General features: G+C 41.9%; 1 protein-coding gene across 5 annotated transcripts in view; it reads left to right on the forward strand.

The window, feature by feature from the left end:
- The window catches only part of ccdc30 (coiled-coil domain containing 30), a 44,114-nt gene that overhangs the window by 1,262 nt on the left and 28,645 nt on the right, over positions 1–14,207 (forward strand). Inside the window, exons 3-10 of one of the 5 annotated variants that reach the window (XM_042299377.1) lie at positions 866–1,048; positions 1,583–1,703; positions 1,918–2,108; positions 2,275–2,364; positions 3,065–3,148; positions 3,622–3,775; positions 9,635–9,706; positions 14,035–14,150. In XM_042299377.1, the coding sequence (XP_042155311.1) occupies positions 866–1,048; positions 1,583–1,703; positions 1,918–2,108; positions 2,275–2,364; positions 3,065–3,148; positions 3,622–3,775; positions 9,635–9,706; positions 14,035–14,150 (1,011 nt within the window). The remainder of the gene's footprint in view (positions 1–865; positions 1,049–1,582; positions 1,704–1,917; positions 2,109–2,274; positions 2,365–3,064; positions 3,149–3,621; positions 3,776–9,634; positions 9,707–14,034; positions 14,151–14,207) is intronic. The other 4 variants (XM_042299378.1, XM_042299379.1, XM_042299380.1 and 1 more) reach the window with 4 other exon arrangements.

The following is a 14,207-nucleotide window of genomic DNA, read 5'->3' on the forward strand; positions in this document are numbered from 1 at the left end:
AAAAGATACTCACTCTTAGCTGTTTTTACAGATTTCCCCTAAGGTTTTTTGTTTAATACAGCTACACGAGCCAACGTTTTTGTTGTTGTTCCCTCCCGAGTTGCCATTAACTCAAGAAGTGTCCTTTTAGTTTAGGTAAATGTGCAATGCAAAACACCTCTGTGGGATTCTATAAAAAAAAAACGAACAGTATGTTTTTATAAAATAATTTCTGTGATATGAAAGTTAAGTTCCAAAGGTTTCCAAAACCGAATCACAAACAAGTTTTATTAGCGTTTCTAAATGTTAAAACAGTGTCGGGATTGTAGTTCACATTGTCCAGCTGAGGTCCATACCTCAACCCTAGGGCTGGCTGTATGCCCTCTTGGGTACTCTAGAGATAGGGCCCTATGTGATAGCAACTGACAGTTCAATTGACAGTTCAGTTCCATTGCAATTTAGTCATTGTGAACTCACAACTAGCCTAACAGAACAATTTTGACTTGGCAGTAATATTTTCTGTTAGATCACAACAACAGGTGGGGGTGGATGAGACCTGATGCTCTGTGGAAGTTTGTTAAGCAATTCTGCCTACTAGCATGTTGAACAATGTCTTAGCCTTGTAGTCTCATCGTTGAATGATGAGCCGTCTCAGGTTACGGGGCTTGCAAATTACAGTATTGAATTCTATGTTAGGCAGTGTTTAGCATTGGCAGGAGTCTCTTTGCGCGTCTTCCCATGTGTCACAAAGGAGATCACATTACAGTTAAATGACTGCTTTGCCATTAAATCATTCAATCACTCCAAATTGTACGACATGGCATCACCTATAAAAAGGAAATAACCATGATGTGTCATTTTGTTTGTGTTTTGTTGTGGCGCTCAGGTCCCGTCGGAGCTGGATCAGATTGCACTGCGTCTGCAGGAGGGCGGCCTGGCTCCCTCGGCAAGTGCGGAGGAGTGTCAGCGGCACCTGTGGCGTCAGCTCCTGCATTGTGAGGGAGACCTGCGCACAGCTACCCAGGAGCTGCACACACTGCGCACACAGCAGGCCACCGAGATGAAAGAGGTGAGGCACGGAGCTCAGCAGACACCACACTCGAATTACTATGAACTGACTTGGGATCAGCAATTCCCACCACAGTTATCCCGCTAACCGTTTTGAAGTAAATTACACAATTGGTTCTGGAACAGTTGCCTAAGATGTAATGCACATAATAACACATCAGTCACCACAGATGGTAGGCTAGGATCTGTTATCTGATGCCTAGTTCTAAAGAATGGTTAATGAGGCATTCATATAACATTTGTGGTGAACCTCTGGTGAATAGTCTTGCCCACAGCTATCTTGTTTTAAATTAAAACTATGACCTACTGTATTCAGTCCACATATTGCATTCTACATTTATTTTTCATTTAACTCATGGTAACAGTGTTTAGAACTGAAAACAGGCACAAAAATTCCAATTGGATTCAGTCAGCTCTGTCCAGTTTAATACTGGTACTAGGAAAGTACTGGTCCGGTTCTCAATACCATCCCTAATGGGGGGTAGCCTCATCCATGGTCCAATGTCATTCATGGATGGCTATCGGTCTGTCTCAGGTGGAGAACTATGTGGAGCACATCCGTGGCCTGCTGGAGGAGCGTGAGTCTCTGACAGCCGAGTATGAGCAGGACAACGAGCAGCTCCATGCAGACCTCCAGCAGATTAGGCTCCAGCAAGGTATTTAGGCAAGACCAATGGAAGATGTCTTCACTGGCACGCACTGTTGTCACTTAGCACACTCTGTAAAAAAAACTGGCTGAACAACAGTGTAGACACAGAATCTTGTTTATTTTTATCTCCACAAATACCTGGGCAGTTGGGATTAATATCCGTTTGGGATTGGGCAAGATACTGCATTGACCCAATTGCTCTCCTTTCCACCGTCTGACAGATTCCCAGAGGAAGGAGGTGGTGGAGATGCTGGCCCAGGAGGACTTGGGTGAAATTGGCCTCAGTAGCACCAGTGAGCAGGTGGCCTACCTGCTGGTGGAGAGGGCCACGCTGTTGGAGAGACTGGAGGCTGCAGAGAGGAGGCTGGACACGCAGAACCTCACAGGCAACCTCAGGGAGGTCCACCTGCAGGTAACAGACTATGTTTTTATTGGTTATTTTCTACCTCGTTGTGTTACACAATGAAGGATATAAGGAAAGCTGTTTTCGAAATGCAGTCAATAAAGTGTCCAAGTCACGGAGTGGAGTTTTACATGTATGTGACTGTCCTGGGGTGTGGGGTTGCTGTGTTTCACAGGACGAGCTGGATCATATTCGCCACACTCTGGAGGAAGAGTTAAGACAGCAGAGGGAGACCATGCAGCGTACCAAAGAAAGCATGAGCCAGGTAAAGAGTGGTAACTGTAGATATCTGGGTGGAAAACCAACTCTTGCTTTAGACAAGTCAGCATCTCTCTCAGGTTGTGAAAGAATAGAGAAAAGGAGGTGAAGTCTGACTTTGAAGGACCAATCTGCAATTGCTACATCAATTTTTGGACTTAAATTCATTATATATACCCATTGATTATTGAATGATAAAAGTTATACATGCCTCATGAGTTTAGTTCAATTGTCGTACCCCATGAAACTCCTTAGTTTGTAAACAATTTGATTATAAGCAAACACTGTATAGCCTAAAAACATGGTTAAAACCATAATTTTGATATCATGGATGGTCAGTTTAAATGGTTACATTTCTGGGTGTCACTTTCTTTATTGTTGAACCTGCAGATTGATATTTAATACCAAAAAAAAAGTTTCCCAAACTCTGTCCTCTGGACCCCAAGGGGTACACGTTTTGGTTTTTGCCCTAACACCACACAGCCAATTCAAATAATCAACTAATCATCAATCTTTGGTCATTTGAATCAGCCATGTAGTGTTAGGGCAAAAATCCCACTTGGGGTCCTGAGGACCGAGTTTGGGAAATGCTGATTAAGCGTTTAAGTTGATAACGCTTTGACGCAGCTGGCATTAATCCTGGACAGTGGGGATACCCTCATAGGGTCTCTTGTCAATCCTTCTGCCCCGTGGTCTTTCTTCCCAAGGAGCAGCAGTCTCCAGCTCAGAGGCCTTGGAAGAAGCTGTTTGGCCTACGCAAGTCCTCACAGAGCACACACAATGGTGCACCTGTAGGTCCCCATCTTATCTGCCACATCCAACTAACCATGATGCTGTAATAACTTGAGGCAAGACTGCATGGGTCAACTTTTCTGTGGTTCTTGCCTTTCAAGTCCTATTTCAGAGCCGCACTGGCAAGGTGTCCACGAAACTGCTCACATTGCTAACCCCGGAGCCTCACTATCTGTTTAAATCATTTTCCTTTTAAGACTGGCATTTTGAATGGCATGGGCATGGAGAGTTATGGGTCTGGTGGAAATTGTGCACTTTATATGAAGCTCTGTAAACGTAATTATTACCAAGAGAAACCAAGTGTCAATATGTGGTGTTTAGTTGAGTTTCAGCTTCAGTACATTTATGTACTCTTTCAGATGCAAATATCTATAAACATTTTATCCATCATTTTTACCACATGCATTTGTTTAAAGCTCTAACAGAGACGTGATACCTTGACTCCGTTGTCTTTGCTCTCCCTCTGTCTCAGGTCCACAATGAGGACGTATCCCAGGAGCGCTCCGAGCGCCAGCGGCTGGAGAGGGATCTGGAGGAGGCATCTCGGAGGCTCTCCATGGCCCACGAGGACATCCGCAGACTGACAGACAAGCTGGAGTCTGCCAAGAAGACCCAAGCCATGTGTGGTATGAGAAAACAATTATACAATATTATCTTTCTCATTATATTGTACATGTAACTGCCCATATAAAATAAAACACCAACATAAGGTGTCTTAATAGGGCGTTGGGCCACCACGAGCCAGAACAGCTTCAATGCACCTTGGCATAGATTCTACAAGTGTCTGGAACTCTGTTGGAAGGATGTGACACCATTCTTCCATGAGAAATTCCATCATTTGGTGTTTTGTTGATGGTGGTAGAAAATGCTGTCTCAGGTGCCGCTGCAGAATCTCCCATAAGTGTTCAATTGGGTTGAGATCTGGTGACTGAGATGGCCATGGCATCAAACCGCTCGTGCCCTGTGGAGAGGGGGGCATTTTCATCCTATGGGGGCCTAGCCATGGTAGACAGAATAATGGCCTGCCCAGCATTTTTATACGTGATCCTAAGCATGATGGGATGTTAATTGCTTAATTAACTCAGGAACCACAGCTGCTTTCAATATATTTTGTGTTCTTCACTTACTCGAGTGTTTCCATAATTTTGGCAGATACCTGTAGTACCAAGCAATAACATCTTCTCAATTCTGAGGACTAATATAAATGAGAATTTAATTGATATTCCCCTACACACTTTCTTTGTACACTATTTGCTGGGCAGTTCAGGGTGTAATCCTGCAGTCACACAAAGAAAATTAGCATTTGGTCTTATCAATCTGTGTTACGGCCCAACAATAACTGGACGAGATACCATTAGTCAAACACATCAATACATCCCAAGTCAGAAGTTTGGCTTCTTGTCATCAGATGATTGTTGGAAGGGTGGATGGTGTAAGTTGTTTGGCGTGAGTGGTGGTGGCAGCAAAAGCACAGAGTAGGAGAAAGTGGTTGAGTTGCCACCCTGGCTGCACATTTGTGGTACCTGAAAAAGGCAGAACCCCTGTAGTGGACAGATGGGTAAGCCAGCAAATGACTGAGGATAAACAGGAGAATGCAGCAGGAAATTCCGGAAAGGAGGCAAGGCCTATAAAATGCACACATATTGATTTTAACAGGTAGGCTTACATTTGATGCAGTGCTAAATGTGTGCATGTATAGCCTACTTGTAATTACTTGTAATTTTTTATAATACCATTCTACAAATAGTGCCTTTTGGGTAGTGTATTTTTGTCAGAAATAATTATTTCACCTAATTTTAACATTGTTTAAAGAGCACGTCTTCAACTTCATAACAAACATGTTTTCTCATCTCGAGAGGTTAAATTAAAGTGATATTACAGAGATTTTGTCTAAGTTCAGCCAGCAGTTCCACTCTGCAACCTCATTGGACAATACAGGGCTGACCTGATTCTGCCTCCTAATCTGGGGATTTTCAGATGAAACAAATATTGTTAACATGTTTAGTTTGTGTAGATGTATGTGATCCAACTGATAAATTGACTGTTTTATCAAAATGTACACGTCTGAGGGATATAAGACATGGCCCACCTGGTGTTTATTTGCTCAAATGGAAGGTGATGCCGGGCCGTTATAAAAGACCTGCGTGTGTTGGAGTCAATGATGTACAGTACCAGTCAAGTTTGGACACACCTAATCATTGTAGAATAATATTGAAGACGTCAAAACTATGAAAGAACACATATGGAATCATGTAGTAACCAAAAAAGTGTTAAATAAATCAGAATATATTTTATATTTGAGATTCAAGTCACAAAAACCATCCAAGCGCTATGATGAAACTGGCTCTCATGAGGACCGCCACAGGAAAGGAAGACCCAGAGTTACCTCTGCTGCAGAGGATGAGTTCATTAGAGTTAAATGCTTCACAGAGTTCAAGTAACAGACACATCTCAACACCAACTGTTCAGAGGAGACTGCGTGAATCAGGCCTTCATGGTCGAATTGCTGCAAAGAAACCACTACTAAAGTACACCAATAAGAAAATAATAAGAAGAGACTTGCTTGGGCCAAGAAACACGAGCATTGGAGATTAGACCGGTGGAAATCTGTCTTTTGGTCTGATGAGTCCAAATTTGAGATTTTTGGTTCCAACTGCCGTGTCGTTGTGAGACGCAGGGTAAGTGGAATGGATGATCTCTGCATGTGTGGTTCCCACTGTGAAGCATGGAGGTGTAATGGTGTGGGGGTGCTTTGCTGGTGACACTTGGTGATTTATTTAGAATTCCAGGCACACTTAACCAGCATGGCTACCACAGCATTCTGCAGCGATACGCCATCCCATCTGGCTTGCGCTTAGTGGGACTGTCATTTGTTTTTCAACAGGACAATGACCCAACACACCTCCAGGCTGAGTAAGGGCTATTTGACCAAGAAGGAGAGTGATGGAGTGCTGCATCAGATGACCTGGCCTCCTCAATCACTCGATTTCAACCCAATTGAGATGGTTTGGCATGAGTTGGACCGCAGAGTAAAGGAAAAGCAGCCAACAAGTACTCAGCATATGTATGAACTCCTTCAATACTGTTTGAAAAGCATTCCAGGTGAAGCTGGTTGAGAGTACCAAGAGTGTGCAAAGCTGTCATCAAGGCAAAGGGTGGCTACTTTGAAGAATCTCAAATATATAAAATATATGTTGATTTGTGTAACACTGTTTTGTTTACTACATGATTGCATGTGTGTTATTTCATAGTTTTGATGTCTTCACTATTATTCTACCATGTAGAAAATAGTTAAAAATAAAGGAAAACCCTTAAACGAGTACGTGTGTCCAAACATTTGACTGGTACTGTATCTATACCCTAGATGACTGACGGGGTGATGTTTTTAAGCCACTGCGCAGCCAATTTTGTACTCCACCATTGTAAAAAAGTGTTTGGAAGCTACAGAAATGCAAGAACAGTTTGTTTGGAAAGTATTCAGACCCCTTGACTTTTTCAACATTTTGTTAAGATACAGCCTTATTCTAAAATGGATTAAATTAAATGTGTTCCTCATTAATCTACACACAAAAAAACAATAAAAAAACAGATACCTTATTTACAATTCGTACAATATGTTACGAATTTGTAAGTGCTTAAGATCCCATTCAATCTCTTAAGTACATGTCCTTGAAATATTTAATTGAAATACTGTAGAATTCCATTCATTGCTATGGAGGACTGCTCCTTCTGAGGAGTACCACCAATATGGTGGACAAATGAGTAATCTAGGGTTTATTTACAGTCAGATGTTATGGGGCTATTTTGCTTCCACTGTTCCTGGGGCACTTGTTAAAGGGGAACTTTACCAGGACATTTTAACCAAACGTGGCTGCCTCTGTCAGGAGGCTGAAACTTGGCTGCAAGTGGATCTTCCAGCAAGACAATAACCCTAACCCTAAAACCCCCCCCCAAAAAATCTTAATTGACCACAAAATCAACATTTTGAAATGGCCGTCTCAGACTCGAGACTTGAACCCCATTGAAAACCTGTGGTTTGAATTGAAGAGGGAAGTCCATAAGGGTAGACGAAGGATATCAAGGATCTGGAAATATTCTTTACGGAGGAATGGTCTAAGTTCACTCAACATATTCTTCAATCTCCTAAAACATTTTTTAGAAAAAGTCTCTGTGTCGTTATCCTCGCAAAGGAGAGGGTGCTGGAGTATTGAAAACAGGGGATACAATAATTTTTACCCATCTTAATGAAAAAATGTATACAAAAAATGACTTAAGATCGCTATCTCTGAGCAATTGTGTTCGTATAAAATAATTGTTTTTAGATTTTCTGGAGCATACAATATATCTCAGTATTTGTATGTATACTGAACAAAAATATAAACGCAACATGTAAAAAGTGTTGGTCCCATGTTTCATCAGCTGAAATTAAAGATCACAGAAATGTTCCATATGCACTGAAAGCTTTTTTTTTTTCTCATTTTGTGCACAAATTAGTTTACTTCCCTTTTTGTGAGCATTTCTCCTTTGCCAAGATAATCCATCCACCTGACAGGTGTGGCATATCAAGAAGCTGATTAAACAGCACGATCATTACACAGGTGCACCTTGTGCTGGGGACAGTAAAAGGCCAATCTACAATGTGCGGTTTTGTCACACAACACAATGCCACAGATGGCTCAAGTTTTGAGGGTACCGTGCAATTGGCATGCTGACTGCAGGAATCTCCACAGAGCTGTTGCCAGAGAATTGAATGTTAATTTGTCTATCATATGCTGCCTCCAACTTCATTGTTAGCGAATTTGGCAGTATGTACAACTGGCCTCACAACTGCAGACCATGTGTAACCACTCCAGCCCAGGACCTTCACATCTGGCTTTTTCACCTGCGGGATCATCTGAGACCAGCCACCCGGTAGCTGATGATACTGGGTTTGCACAACTGTCAGAAACCATCTCAGGGAAGCTCATCTGCATGCTCGTCGTCCTCACTGGGATCTGACTGCAGTTCGGCGTTGTAACCGATTTCAGTGGGCAAATGGTCACCTTTGATGACCTCTGGCACGCTGGAGAAATGTGCTCTTCACGGATGAATCCCGGTTTCAACTGTACCGGGCAGATGGCAGACAGCGTGTATGGCTTTGTGTGGGTGAGTGGTTTGCTGAAGTCAAGGTTGTGAACAGGGTGTCCCATGGTGGCAGTGGGGTTATGGTATGGGCAGGCATAAGCTACGGACAACGAACACAATTTAATTTAATCGATGCACAGAGATATCGTGACAAGATACTGTTGTGCCATATCATCTGCTGCCATTACCTCGTGTTTCACCATGATAATGCACGGCCCCATGTCGCAAGGATCTGTACACAATTCTTGGAAGCTGAAAATGACCCAGTTCTTCCATGGACATGTCACCCATTGAGCAGGTTTGGGATGCTTTGAATTGATGTGTACGACAGCGTGTTTCAGTTCCCGCCAATATCCAGCAACTTCCCACAGCCATTGAAGAGGAGTGGGACAACATTCCACTTGCCACAATCAACAGCCTATGCTAAGGAGATGTCGCGCTGCATGAGGCAAGTGGTGGTCACGCCAGATACTGACTGCTTTTCTGATCCACGCACCTACCTTTTTTCAAGGTATCTGTGACCAACCGATGCATATCTGTATTCCCAGTAATGTGAAATCCATAGATTAGGGTCTAATGAATTTATTTAAGTTGACTGATTTCCTTTTTATATGAACTGTAACTCAGTCAAATCTTTGAAATTGTTGCTTTTTGTATTTTATACATGCTTTTTGCTCATCTTTATCAATGGATTCGAACATTCTAGACCACACTGTATTTATCAAAAAGGGCTATAAGAAAGACTAGGAATTTAGGTAGCATACTGTATAATTAAGCAGAAAGGCCCGGGGGGGTGTGATGTATGGCCAATATACCACGGCTAAGGGCTGTTCTTACACAAGGTAACGAGGAGTGCCTGGACACAGCCCTTAGCTGTGGTCTATTTGCCATATACTACAACCCCCCGAGATGCCTTATTGCTATTATAAACTGGTTACCAACTTAATTAGTGCAGTAAAAATACACTTTTTGTCATACCTATGGTATACGGTCTGATATACCATGGCTGTCAGCCAATCAGAAATCAGTGCTCGAACCACCCAGTTTATAATACATGTTTGACACTTATTTTTAAATACTCCTACAATATTATAATAATAACACATTTATTTCTTATGATTTTCACACAACGGGAAAGGAGAATATGCCGCAGTGTTGCATCACCATGAAAGGATTGCTAATGTTCAGGGAGGGAAGTTCATCCCTTTACATCATAACATGAGAAATGTTGGGAATTTAAAACAATTATTTTTAAACAATTTAATCAGTGTGACATTTGTGAGAGAAATGCTGGCATAATAGAAGTGTGTAGCCTGCTCTTAAAATCATGTCACAATTTGTCATTTGTAAAAAAAATGTAGGACCTGAGCTTGAGCAAACTGGTCAAGAGGTGGAGTGCCTGAGGAAGGAGGTGGACAAGCTGAAGCAATGTGGTGAGATACTTGTGTTGCCTCGACCTTTTTTTTCACAATCCATATTAATGCTGAGTCTCAATAAGCTCTGTTATTGACTGGCGCCAGTTGCTGACTTATGCACACAAAGTGTGTAAGATAGGCTAACTTAAACTACTGTTAGGAAACAAACTAGCCAGTCTACAGAAAACTCTTGCTATGTCTAGGGATTCTGTGTGTGTATATAATATATACACACACTACCGTTCAAAGGTTTGGCGTCACTTAGAAATGTCCTTGTTTTTGAAAGAAAGCATATTTTTGGTCCATTTTAAAATAACAACAAATTGATAAGAAATACAGTGTATACATTGTTAATGTTGAATATGACTTGTAAAATAGGCCAGCATCCCGGAGTCGCCTCTTCACTGTTGACGTTGAGACTGGTGTTATGCGGGTACTATTTAATGAAGCTGCTAGTTGAGGACTTGTGAGGTGTCTGTTTCTCAAACTAGACCCACTAATGTTCATGTCCACTTGCTCAGTTGTGCACCGGGGCCTCCCACTCCTCTTTCTATTCTTTTTAGAGCCAGTTTGCGCTGTTCTGTGAAGGCAGTAGTACACAGCGCTGTACGAGATCTTCAGTTTCTTGGTAATTTCTCACATGAAATAGCCATCGTTTCTCAAAACAAGAATAGACTGACCAGTTTTAGAAGAAAGGTCTTTGTTTCTGGCCATTTTGAGCCTGTAATCAAACTCACAAATGCTGATGCTCCAGATACTCAACTAGTCTAAAGAAGGCAAGTTGTATTGCTTCTTCAAATCAGGACAACAGTTTTCAGCTGTGCTAAATTCTAGTGGGTCAGAAGTTTACATATATTAAGTTGACAGTGCCTTTAAACAGCTTGGGAAATTCCAGACAATATTGTAATGGCTTTAGAACCTTCTGATAGGCTAAATCACATAATTTGAGTCAATTGGAGGTGTACCTGTGGATGTATTTCAAGGCCCACCTTCAAACTCAGTGCCCCTTTGCTTGACATCATGGGAAAATCAAAAGAAATCAGCCAAGATGTCAGAAAAAAAATTATAGACCTCCACAAGTCTGGTTCATCCTTGGGAACAATTTCCAAATGCCTGAAGGTACCACGTTCATTTGTACAAACAATAGTATGAAAGTACAAACACCATGGGACCACACAGCCGTCATACTGCTCAGGAAGGAGATGCGTTCTGTCTCCTAGAGATAAACGTACTTTGGATGTGAAAAGTGCAAATCAATCCCAGAATAACAGCAATGGACCTTGTGAAGATGCAGGAGGAAACGGGTACAAAAGTATCTATATCCACAGTAAAAACGAGTCCTATATCGGCATAACCTGAAAGGCTGCTCAGCAAGGAAGAAGCCACTGCTCCAAAACCTCCATTAAAAAAGCCAGACTACAGTTTGCAACTGCACATGGAGACAAAGATCGTTCTTTTTGGAGAGATATCCTCTGGTCTGAGGAAACAAAAATATAACTTTTGGGCCATAATGACCATTGTTATGTTTGGAGGAAAAAGGGGGAGGCCTTCAAGCCGAAATACAGCATCCCAACCGTGAAGCACGGGGGTGGCAGCATCATGTTGTGGGGGTGCTTTGCTGCAGGAGGGACTGGTGCACTTCACAAAATAGATGGCTTCATGAGGAAGGAAAATTATGTGGATATATTGAAGCAACATCTCAAGACATCAGTCAGGAATTTAAAGCTTGGTCGCCAATGGGTCTTCCAAATGGACAATGACCCCAAGCATACTTCCAAAGTTGTGGCAAAATGGCTTAAGGACAACAAAGTCCAGGAGTGGCCATCACAAAGCCTTGACCTCAATCCTATAGAACATTTGTGGGCAGATCTGAAAAAGTGTGTGAGCAAGGAGGCCTAGAAACCTGACTCAGTTACACCAGCTCTGTCAGGAGGAATGGGCCAAAATGCAACCAACTTATTGTGGGAAGCTTGTGGAAGGCTACCCGAAACAATTGACCCAAGTTAAACAATTTAAAGGCAATTCTACCAAAAACGAATTGAGTGTATGTAAACTTCTGAACCACTGGGAATGTGATGAAAGAAATAAAAGCTTAAATACATTGTCAGGAATTGTGAAAAACTGAGTTTAATTGTATTTGGCTAAGGTGTATGTGAACTTCTGACTTCAATTGTACATCCATACAGTTCCAGTCAAAAGTTTGGACACACCTACTTATTTAAGGGGTTTTATTTATTTTTACAAACTTTTTGATTTGTTTACTACATGATTCCATATGTTATTTCATAGTTTTGATGTACTTTGCTCCGTTCATATTTCCCTCGATCCTGACTAGTCTTCCAGTCCCTGCTGCTGAAAAACATCCCCACAGGATGGTGCCAGGTTTCCTCCAGAAGTGACGCTTGGCATTCAGGCCAAGGAGTTCAATCTTGGTTTCATCAGACCAAAGAATCTTGTCCTTTGACCTCTGAACCTAGACATCTTGGGTTGATTGCAACGAAGAAGCTGAACTTTGCACAAAACATTGTATTAGCGCTGGTATTCTTAAAACAATACTAACGGGAGATTACATGCACCTGTGTGGTAAAATTCTCATGTTGATACTAGACCGCTGAAAATGTCATCCAGCCCTCAATGACATAACGATTGGAAACTGTAAAGCTGATAGACTGTATACAAATCACAATTGGCTTTATTTATTGACATATTTCAAATATGGACAGTGCAGGGATATTTCCACCCCCGATCTTGATAAGGAATGACCATACAATTTTTAAAATGGTATTTAATAGAATTAATGGATTACATAAATGGAAACAAAAATGTATTAGAGTAGGCTACACCAAAATAATTTTTCCATTCATAAAATGTGTACTTTAAATTGCCACAGTAGATTTGCTGTGGTAAACGAGGAAATACATTATTTCAGTTGTTTGGAATGATTGTCAAATGGTTACATCTTCCCTTGGTCTGCTCAAAATGCAGATTTAATTTATACCGATAATAATAGCCATCAGAGTGGGAAAATGTCTTCAGACTTTGCCAGTAATCAGCACTACAAGTTAACACCAACAGATTTAGGGAGCAGTAAATCAGTGGCCAATAAAGGTTGCAATTGAGATCAGCTGTGTGGCTTATTTTTAGCGTGGAATGACAAAGCGAAAACAGGTTTTTTGAAATTTTTCTAAATGTATTAAAAATAAAATCCGGATACCTTATTTACATAAGTATTCAGACCCTTTGCTATGAGACTCGAAATTGAGTTCAGGTGTCATCCTGTTTCCATTGATCATCTTTGAGATGTTTCTACAACTTGATTGGAGTCCACCTGTGGTAAATTCAATTGATTGGACATGATTTGGAATGGCACACACCTGTCTATATAAGGTCCCACAATTGACAGTTCATGTCGGAGCAAAAACCAAGCAATGAGGTCAAAGGAATTGTCCGTAGAGCTCTGAGACAAGATTGTGTCGAGGCACAAGGGTACCTAAGAATTTCCTCATCATTAAAGGTCCCCATGAACACAGTGGCCTCCATCATTCTTAAATGGAAAAAGTTTGGAACCAAAGACTCTTCACAGAGCCAAACTGAACAATCGAGGGAGAAGGGCCTTGGTAAGGGAGGTGACAAAGAACCAGATGGGCACTCTGACAGAGCTCCAGAGTTCCTCTGTGGAGATGGGAGAATCTTCCAGAAGGACAACCATCTCTGTATCACTCCACCAATCAGGCCTTTGTGGTAGAGTGGCCAGAAGGAAACTATTCCTCAGTAAAAGGCACATGACAGCCCGCTTGGAGTTGCCAAAAGGCACTCCACAGACCATGTGAAACAAGATTGAACTGTTTGGCCTGAATGCCAAGCGTCATGTCTGGAGGAAACCTGGCACAATCCCCATGGTGAAGCACGGTGGTGGCAGCATCATGCTGTGGGGATGTTTTTCAGTGACAGGGACTGGGAGACTAGGCAGGATCGAGGGAAAGATGAACGGAGCAAAGTACAGAGAGATCCTTGATGAAAACCTGTGCCAGAGCGCTCAGGACCTCCAACTGGGGCGAAGAAGACTGGTGCTTCAACAAAGTACTGAGTAAAGGGTCTGAATACTTATGTCAAATGTGATGTTTCAGTTAATTTGTTATACATTTGCTAAAATTTCTAAAAACCTGTTTTTGCTTTGTCAGTATGGGGTAATGTGTGTAGATTGAAGGCTGGAACGTATCAAAATGAGTAAAAAGTGAAGGGGTCTGAACTTTCCCAATGCTCTGTAATAGCACTTATTAAGTAGCACTTTATTTGTGGAGGTCCATGTGAAGCCCCTCTACACAATGCTTGTTTGTTTTCCTTAGATACGCTGGAGCTGCAGAGGGCGAAGGAGCACAATGAAAGACTGGATGGGGAAATCCGGGTTCTGAGAGAGCGAGTGCGCTCCCTTGACTCTGAGAAGAAAACCCTCTTACAGGTGGTGCGCATTGACTAAACCTATAAGCCTACTTTTTGGGCCCTAAAATATTGTTACCAC

This window comes from Oncorhynchus tshawytscha, linkage group LG16 (assembly GCF_018296145.1).
Source record: "Oncorhynchus tshawytscha isolate Ot180627B linkage group LG16, Otsh_v2.0, whole genome shotgun sequence".
NCBI lineage: Eukaryota > Metazoa > Chordata > Actinopteri > Salmoniformes > Salmonidae > Oncorhynchus > Oncorhynchus tshawytscha.